This window comes from Sinocyclocheilus anshuiensis, unplaced genomic scaffold (genome assembly GCF_001515605.1).
Source record: "Sinocyclocheilus anshuiensis isolate Anshui unplaced genomic scaffold, SAMN03320099.WGS_v1.1 scaffold2460, whole genome shotgun sequence".
NCBI lineage: Eukaryota > Metazoa > Chordata > Actinopteri > Cypriniformes > Cyprinidae > Sinocyclocheilus > Sinocyclocheilus anshuiensis.
In genome coordinates, this window is record NW_015547746.1 from 118,632 (window position 1) to 128,526 (window position 9,895).

The 9,895-nt window shown below is 45.6% G+C and overlaps 1 protein-coding gene across 1 annotated transcript; it reads right to left on the reverse strand.

The window, feature by feature from the left end:
- Nucleotides 1-255: 255 nt before the first annotated feature.
- Nucleotides 256-6,457, reverse strand: LOC107704477 (gastrula zinc finger protein XlCGF26.1-like). The gene is made up of 2 exons (XM_016507407.1): nucleotides 6,373-6,457; nucleotides 256-2,239 (listed from the first exon to the last, which is right to left on the reverse strand). The coding sequence occupies exons 1-2, from the start codon at nucleotides 6,455-6,457 to the stop codon at nucleotides 825-827; spliced, it is 1,500 nt and encodes a 499-aa protein (XP_016362893.1). The 3' UTR covers nucleotides 256-824.
- Between the last annotated feature and the right edge of the window lie 3,438 nt (nucleotides 6,458-9,895).

Below are 9,895 nucleotides of genomic sequence, written 5' to 3' on the forward strand. Positions count from 1 at the left end.
GCAAATTAGCCCCGCCTCCACTCAGTCACACAACAGCCAAACTGTTATTGAGTTTTGTGACGTAGCAAAACAAAGGCAGTTTCAAACCGCATTTCTGTGACTGCCTTTGGGAAACTATACAGTTTTAAGGAGAAAATACTCAGCAATGGTGTTGATAAATGGATTGGCACATGGTTTGTCTAAAAGCATATTAAAAACAACACATAGACAAATAAACATAAAACATAAAAAACTTGATTTTCACCACAGGGGGACTTTAAACTCTCCCAAGCGAGACCCCATATGTCGTTTGACATAACTCGTAGTAACTGACAGATAGGGAACTACATGAAAGAATAGACGTGATTACAGCTCTATTCATTGTAATGGGAGCGCTTTTTGCTTGTTTTATCCCATTCACAATTTGAATAAAAGTTTGTTTATTGTTTGTTTGTTGCTACTAAGAGGACTTTCTGCCATTTTCATAATGCAAAGTGTCAGGAGTATCAACTGCATTTAAGCGACACAAGCATAAAGTCACTCTGCCTAATATTTGTGCTACTTTTGAGTGTAAATTTGAATAAAAATACATTAATCTTCAGCATGACGCGGGCCACGACATTAATGCAGTTGGGCCGGATACGGCCCACGGGCTGCCTGTCGAGTACACAGGCTCTACATAGTCAACATTTGAGGGAATCTCAACAACCGTTCAATATTTGAAACTACAGCAAAGCAGTCGGTCAGGAATGGCCACAGGAATGCATACGCACAAACGAAAATAATGTCTTCCAAAATGATTGTGCAGATGATTGTAGTAATTGCTCCTTTTTCTAAACCTCTTGTCACACTGAAGAAAATGGCAGTTTCTTCCCAGAATGAGCTTTCAAATGACGTTTCATGCTGCCTTGACATGTGAATCTCTTCTCACACTGAGGACATTTGTAAGGCTTCTCTCCAGTGTGAACTACCTTGTGAATCTGAAGGTATTCTTTAACCCGGAAACACTTTCCACACTGTTCACAGGTGAAAGGTTTCTCTCCAGTGTGAATTCTCAAGTGAACCTTGAGGTTATCTTCTCGTGAGCAACTCTTTCCACAGTGATGGCACATGAGAGGCTTTTCTCCGATGTGAATTTTAACATGATCCTGAAGGTGATTCGTGTCTGTAAAACTTATTTCGCACTGATGACATTTAAAACCGTTCTCTGCTGAATGAATTTTCATGTGCTTATTAAGGTTTTCTTTATATCTGAAACTCTTTCCACACTGATCACATGTAAATGGCTTCTCTCCAGAGTGACTTCTTATGTGAGTCTTTAGGCTTTCTTTGAGCCTGAAACTCTTTCCACACTGAGAGCATATTAATGGTTTCTTTTCAGTGTGAACTCTCATGTGAGTCGTAAGATGTCCATTTTGTGTGAAACTCTTCCCACACAGTTTGCAGATGTAAGGTCTCTCTCCAGTGTGACTTCTTATGTGAGTCTTTAGGCTTTCTTTGAGCCTGAAACTCTTTCCACACTGAGGGCAGGTGAAAGGCTTCTCTCCAGTGTGAATTCTCATGTGGGCGTTTAAGTGACTTCTTATGTGAGTCTTTAGGCTTTCTTTGAGCCTGAAACTCTTTCCACACTGAGGGCAGGTGAATGGCTTCTCTCCAGTGTGAACTCTCATGTGGGCATCAAGGGTTCTTTTCTGTGTAAAACACTTTCCACACTGAGAGCATATTAATGGTTTCTTTTCAGTGTGAACTCTCATGTGAGTCGTAAGATGTCCATTTTGTGTGAAACTCTTCCCACACAGTTTGCAGATGTAAGGTCTCTCTCCAGTGTGACTTCTTATGTGAGTCTTTAGGCTTTCTTTGAGCCTGAAACTCTTTCCACACTGTTCACAGGTGTAAGGTCTGTCTTCGGTATGAATTCTCATGTGTGTCCCAAGGTTTTTTTTCCGTTTAAAACATTTTCCACACCGAGGGCATATTAACGGTTTATTTTCAGTGTGAATTTTCATGTGGACTTTAAGGCTTTCTTTTTGATTGAAAATCTCTCCACACTGTTGGCAGGTGAAAGAGCTCTCTCCAGTGTGAATTCTCATTTGGGAATGAAGGTTTTGTGTTTTTTCAGCTTTTTTTGGTGAGGAGGTCTTTTCATTCTGTGAGCAACTAATCGATTCCTCTTCAGTTTTGAAATCGTGATGTTTCTCGTTTTGATCTTTCTCTTCCATTTCATTCTGTTCTTGACTCTCCTCTTTCAGCGCCATCAGGTCTGAGGTGAAAAGAGACAAATACAAGTTAACACCAGTTTAAAGGCATGAAGCAGCAAACATCAAAACCATGAAAAGCATCAAATCCAAGCTAGATCCTATACCTACTAAAATTCTGAAAGAGTTGTAACCTGTAATCTCAGAAATTCTTGTCGATATTGTTAATCCTTTGCTTTCTTTAGGACCTCCACTCATCTAGATCTTGATGGAGGGATGTACCATTACATTGTTTTCCACAATTACGTATCTGGTTGTTGCATTCACAAATTGTTAATAATAATAATAATCATGGCCGTCTTTCACCTTATAAATGTTGCAGGATCAACAAATAAGCTCTAGTTGGTTGAATAGAGCACTTACTAGTCACACTGACCACTGTCTGCATTTCCATTACCCTTCAAATCGTGCAAACTGAAATTGTGAATTGAAAATGCACCCAATGGAAACCTGTCAATTTCGCAAAACTCCCATATATCACAAAACATTTTTACACTTGCATGGCTGTGATGTACGTAAACCTACCAACATCCATCAGCATGACTTATTGCAAGGTGAAAAATTATGTTTTAGTCTCATAAAAAAATGCTGTTGATGGAAATGCTGTCATTTTGCAATAGTTTTTTTAATCGACATTAATAAAATATTGCAGAAGTTTTGTACATCTGTAATCAAAAAGCAATGTCTGCATCATTTTAGTCTGGAGGATTGACTGCACTGGGAATAAACGGTTACTGGCCACAGCATTTGCTAAATTCAATCTGAAACGAAAGAGATTTCATCAGTGCCAGTCCTCCCTATGCGCAAATTATGAAAGTTGCATATGGCCCTCGAACCACCAAGGGGCCCCACTGCAGCTGAGCAATTCAAATATTTTTTTTTCCCCCAATGATTATAAAAACACCTTGCTTGATTCTGTTCCTGTCATTTAAAGCGGCCTTTGGCATTTTTCCTTGATAGGACAGTGGGAATACGACAGGAAGTGAGTAAGAGCTCGGCAGAGAACTTAATGGCCCGGTTTGACAGACGGGGCTTAGCTTAAGCTAGAAATGGAGCGTAGCGATAGTTCTGGCAGGCCATGTTAGTCAAGCTCGCATCAGCTGACACTCAGCTGACCCACGTCTACCTATAGGATCACGACACCAATCATAATTCCCTTCATAAGGTCCCTTCAGTCATTATTCAGCAGCTATCGCTTCGCTCAGGAACTAATCAGACGGCGAATTCCATCTCCATAGGAAGCTTTTAATCTGGATTTTTGACAGGATTCCCACAGAGTATCTCACCAGATTCAAGTTGTGAGCTTAAGCGAATTCGCCGGGTTGTTTGTCAAGCCGATAGACTGAAGTGATCTGAGCGAGCACGGCTCCTCGCAATTGATATAGACACTTTGCCCGCAATTCTTCGCCAAAGTTGTGCTAATATGACTGCACCAACAACTTTACACGAGATCTGCTTCCCCACTGGAAGAAGCAAGATATTCAAGAAGGGTTAAAGCATCCATGTAACAACTGGCCATTTCACCTTTATTCATCTCTGAATGTCTTCACGAAGCTAAGCAAAGTTTATTTTATTTTATTGCCTAATGCTATGTTGGCGAATATGCTTCAGATATTGCTCATTGTCTAAGGCTAGTTGTTCAGTTATGTTTGCTAGGCATGCTATCGTATTGTCACACTGGTAACATTACCAGTTAAATTTACCAGCGAGCCTTGTTTTAATCTGTTGTCAAGGCTGTCGATATGAAATAGGCTTGCTACTTCAGGCTCATCCATTGGGGATGCTTTCATTAAACTTATCCGACTATTTCCAACACGCTGTGTTTAGGTCAGTGATATACTGTTGCTCAAGCTAACTAGTGTATCGGTAATGTGCTTGATACTTTATGCGCAGATCATAAATTTGCTTCTAAAGTTGTATCAATGCTAAACGTTATCTGGACATGGGCAAATGCTGTTGCCTAAATTCGATTATTGACCATATGCAGTACTGCTTTAAAGGGGCATGCTGCTCTTTTTAGCTGCTATAAAAGAGCACCCCTTCGCTACTTCTATTAGGGCATGCTGCCCCACTCTATGCATTTCAGAAGGTCTTAGCTTAAAGCTATCAGGGTATTGGGATTGCTTGCTTGTTAAGGCTTATCTAGTGTCCAGTATCATATCGTTGCTAGACCTGCTGTTGCTTAAGCGGGATTTATACTTTTGCCTGGCTCCGCTTCGCGAGCCTCCGCTGACTGCGTGCACACCTTCCCAAACGGACAAGGCTTATACTTGTCGCGTTTGTCGTTGTACTATTCTTTGAAATAACAGGGGGCGACGAGGAGTAATTGTCTTCTAAAACCATCGGGAATCACCGGTGAGAAGAAGTCATTTGCCGGTACAAGATTTCTCGCGTGATGAATGAGTTGATGAATTAATAATTTCTTTATGTACAAACTGATTAAAATAATCTTAAGATTTGGGTTTACTTCGCATCAAACACAAGACAACTTTAAGCAAATAGTGTATAAATAGTATCTAAATGAATTCTATTTCTATTTTTAAACAATAAAAATAAAACGTACTTCAATTTATAAGCCTTGGACAAACTATGCAAAAAAAAACTGTCACTGCCACTGTCTTCCTGAAGGGGCAAGCTGCTCTTCCTACCTGCTCATAGCAGAAAAGCACCCCTTCGCCGCCACTCTCCTTCCGTAAGGCATTCAGTTATTGCTATCAGCATTTTGGTTGGGGGGTATTCTGCTCTCCCTGCTCCTATCCATGCTAGGCTGCGTAGATGGGCAGGGAGTGTTTGCCCAGGACAGAACCATTCCCCCAACCTAAAATGTATGCTAATCGTAAGTTATATTGACAATAGTGGTCCTGACAGAAATGGAGCGTAGCGATAGTTCTGGCAGGCCATGTTAGTCAAGCTCGCATCAGCTGACACTCAGCTGACCCACGTCTACCTATAGGATCATGACACCAATCATAATTCCCTTCATAAGGTCCCTTCAGTAATTATTCAGCAGCTATCGCTTCGCTCAGGAACTAATCACCCACCTCCATCCCCAGCTCCTCCTGTGCATTACCGCCACCTATCTCTCAAATGGACCATTGACACTCCTAATTGAGATTGTAGATAGTGTCAATGGTCCATTTGACAGATAGGTGGCGGTAATGCACTTATAAGTCTGAGATCCGCCGTAAAGCAAGAAGAAGAAGACGCGTCACGCGCCGGCTGTCGAGGACGTGCACAGGACAGTTGGACATTGCGGTGGATCAGAGGTAAAAAAACGATATAAATACAGTTCAGTTTCTTGCACAGACCGATCGTTTCGTGTCTTTACACATCAATGTATCGTCACGAGTCGCAGGGTTTCATTTGGTTGTAGATTTCTAGGTTTGCATAATTAAGTGCTAGAAATTAATGGTTTATATTTTAGAAGCAGATATTAGGATTAATGTTACAGAAAAATATATATATTTTTTTGTTTAGGCTAATTCTGTATTATTGGTACAACTCAAATGCATGATGTCATAATAACAAATGTCCAATATGAAAGCAGGATCTTCTTGTTTGTCCGGGGCCCGTTCTTCGTACATCGCTTACTTTTTTGAAATGTCACATCCGAGATGATATCATCGCGCTAATCAGGATCTGGCTAATTCGATTCTTCGAACGCACCTGTTGTTAAAGTTTCTTAAGGGTCAAGATCATTATCTGCGTCTCCTGCGCTCCATCAAGCCACTCCCACAATATCTGTCAGCACTCAAATTAATGCACGACTCTACATTATCGGGTGGCTGGGACAGATTTTAAGTATCAATTCTGCTTAAAAAGATGCGATCTAATCCTGTTTACATGAAATAAGCTGCTCGCGAGCAGGTTTAAGTTTACGGACCTGTTGCTATGACAGCAACTCCGGGATGAGCTTCGAAGAACCAAACAATCCAAGATCAGGCCAAATCATCAACAATCAAATCCAGCTAACTGAGTTAGCAACGTACGAAGAATGGGCCCCTGGTCACGTGTCTGTCAACAAACCACTCTAATTTTTACACTCATGTGACATTCTTTATCAATATTCATTTCTGTAGAGCTGGACATTTATATAAGGATCAAATGAGTGAGTTCAGCTTTGAGAATAAAAACCAACCTGTTTGTTCCTCAGTATCTTCATGTTTGGCTCTGAATGTTTCTTCAATCTTCATGTCTTCACTCTCCTCTTTAATAAACTCCATCTTTGTTTGTTCCTCAGTATCTTCATGTTTGGCTCTGAATGTTTCTTCAATCTTCATGTCTTCACTCTCCTCTTTAATAAACTCCATCTTTGTTTGTTCCTCAGTATCTTCATGTTTGGCTCTGAATGTTTCTTCAATCTTCATGTCTTCACTCTCCTCTTTAATAAACTCCATCTTTGTAATAGTGTCACGTGGATCTCAGCCGCTTCAGGAGTTTTTCTGTGTTTGGACACTTTGCCTTGTTTAAGATGAGAATAATTAACAGAAAGTACATTATTAAATTAATAATTTAATAATTAAAGTAAATTAATAATAAAAAAAATAAATGCAAACTAAATCTCTGAGTGCGTCTCAATCAGCTCCCTGGTTCAGTAGTCAGCACACTGGGAAGGGAGTCAGTCAGAGAGAGAGAGTTAATGGCCTTAAATGAAATGATTAAAATATACATGCACTTATATTAAGTATTAATCATTTATATTTGGTATTCAATTATTTGTACATAAAATTAAACTGATTACACTCTCATGAAAACATTTGCAGCTGGTTTGTAAAAGTCTTGTTCAGCGTGCGCTGATTCGAATCACTGAATCATTTACGAATGACTCGGTTCAGATGATTCGGATTCACAGTTTATCTCTCTTTTTTCCAGTTCTTGAACGATGCACGGGATTCTCCTAATAATAATTTCATATAATGAACTTGTCACGACTGCTACGGTGAGGAGCAAGGAGACGTAGGAGTTACACAACACAAGAGTCTTTAATAATCCAAATCACAGGGAAAACGGGGCACACAGGAGACACACATAGCACCAACTGATGTATAAAACCGGACACGAAACAAGGGTCAGAACACATTTTAAATACTGAACTAAACGAGGGAATTAATGAGACACACCTGAGATCAATCAAACACAATCAGAACAGGAAGATAACCAAATATGGGCATGTCACACACAAGGGAAAACTAGGTCAATGGGAGCACATGGGGAGCAAAACACACACAGACAGTCCATATTCCTGACATATCGCCCCCCTCCCGGAAGGCGCGTCCTCGTGCCGAAGAAACAACAGAAGGAGGAACGGGTGGGAACTTGGGAGGAGGCTCAGGAGGAGGACGGACACCCGGGAGGGGGCTGGCAGACAGAGTCCAGGGAGGTGACGATGGAGGGAGGAGCCAAGGAGGAAACAGGAGGAGCCAGGGCATATCAGACAAAGGGAGGAGCCAGGGAGACGACAGGAGGGACTTGGAGCATGCAGCGCCAGGTGGGACCCAGGCCACAGCCGTAATGGGGACCCACGGGGGAGCAAACAGAGGGAGGAGCCATGGCGGAGGAAGGGCCGACGACTCCAGGGGCCGAGGGAGGAGCCATGGTGGAGGAAGGGCTGACGACTCCAGGGAGCCGACCAACGGCGGCGGAGACGGAGAGCCGATGAGCCAGGGCGACACAGAGGATCCCGAGGGCCGAGGCGGAGCAGATGGCTCAGGCGACCGATATGGAGGCGGGGATCCAGAAGGCCACGGTGGAGCCGAAGCGACAGAGGACCAAGGTGGAGCCGAAGGGAAGGAGGAGCATGGCGGAGCCGGAGGTACAGAGGGACGAGGTGCAGCCGGAGGAGTGGAGCCCCAAGGCGCAGGATGGTCGACGACAGACCAAGGCGGAGCCGGAGGGATGAGGGAGCCCGGTGGAGCCAGTGGACTGATGGACCACGGCGGAAAAGAGGGTGCTAGGAGCCATGGTGGAGCCGCTGGGTCGATGGGCCAAGGCGGAGCCTGGGGCTGGAGACGGAGGAAAGGGATACTCCAGCCACGGTGACGATGGAGGATGACAGACCCGTGGAGCTCGCACCGTACAGATGGTGGGCTGAGGGCGTGCAGAGGGGCTGCCAGACGACAGCGGTGGAGGAGGCAGGAGCGGGCGGGCAATTTGTGAGCCTCCGGGCTTTCAGGGCTGGTGTGCGCTGCCCAAACACACCAAATTGCAACTCCCAGCACGGGGAGTGCGACTGACAGGGGATCGACAGGACTGCACTCGGGGACACAGTCTTTCTCTGAGCAGGACGTAAAAACAGGAGCCCTCTCTGGGCTGGATGGGGGGACAGGAGCCCTCACTGGGCTAAACTCAGGAACAGGAGCCCTCTCTGGGCTGGATGCGGGGACAGGGCTAAACTAAGGAATGGAGCCCCAAGGCGCAGGATGGTCGACGACAGACCAAGGCGGAGCCGGAGGGATGAGGGAGCCCGGTGGAGCCAGTGGACTGATGGACCACGGCGGAAAAGAGGGTGCTAGGAGCCATGGTGGAGCCGCTGGGTCGATGGGCCAAGGCGGAGCCTGGGGCTGGAGACGGAGGAAAGGGATACTCCAGCCACGGTGACGATGGAGGATGACAGACCCGTGGAGCTCGCACCGTACAGATGGTGGGCTGAGGGCGTGCAGAGGGGCTGCCAGACGACAGCGGTGGAGGAGGCAGGAGCGGGCGGGCAATTTGTGAGCCTCCGGGCTTTCAGGGCTGGTGTGCGCTGCCCAAACACACCAAATTGCAACTCCCAGCACGGGGAGTGCGACTGACAGGGGATCGACAGGACTGCACTCGGGGACACAGTCTTTCTCTGAGCAGGACGTAAAAACAGGAGCCCTCTCTGGGCTGGATGGGGGGACAGGGCTAAACTAAGGAATGGGAGCCCTCTCTGGGCTAATCTTAGGAACTGGAGCCCTCTCTGGGCTGGACGTGGAAACGGGAGCCCTCTCTGGGCTGGACAGGGGAACAGGGCTAAACTAAGGAATGGGAGGGACAGAGGTCACCGATGGAGGAGGGAGAAGAGGGGGCAGGTCGGTATACAAGTCAATAAGGTCTCCTTCCGCTTTCCTTTCACCCAGATCCATTCTCAGCTCACCCTCAACCACGGTGCAGGGGGCGGAGCTCCTCTCCACGCTCTCTCTGTCCACGGCTTTCTCGTGGCGGGCGTTGTAGCCGGCTCTCGCACCTGGTCTGACGATCCATGAGGCTCTGGCTCCGTGGCGATCCTCAGCTCTGTCACACTCCTAGGTCCTAGGCGATGGCTTGTCTGGCTCTCCGTCAGTGGTGGGCTTAGGCTCTTGCTCCGCGCAGCGGGGTGATGGTGGGCTGGGCTCTGGGTCTGGCTGTGTTCTGGATCGGGGTTAGATGCTCTCCAGACACCGGATGATTGCCTCCCCCCAGCACAGTCCGGTTTAGCCTGATAGCACTAAAAGCGAACGTCCCACCCTCCCTGCAATCGCCATCCAAAGCCACGCCCCCTGAACGCATATATGCTTACAGACCAGAATACCAGAGACAACATTACTACAATAGGCTACATCAGCGGTTCCCAATTCCAGTCCTCGCCCCTTCACTTTAAGTGAAGTAAACTTCAACGGATTTCCCCTGCTCAGGGAGTAGTGAGCAATGAACACCGTGTA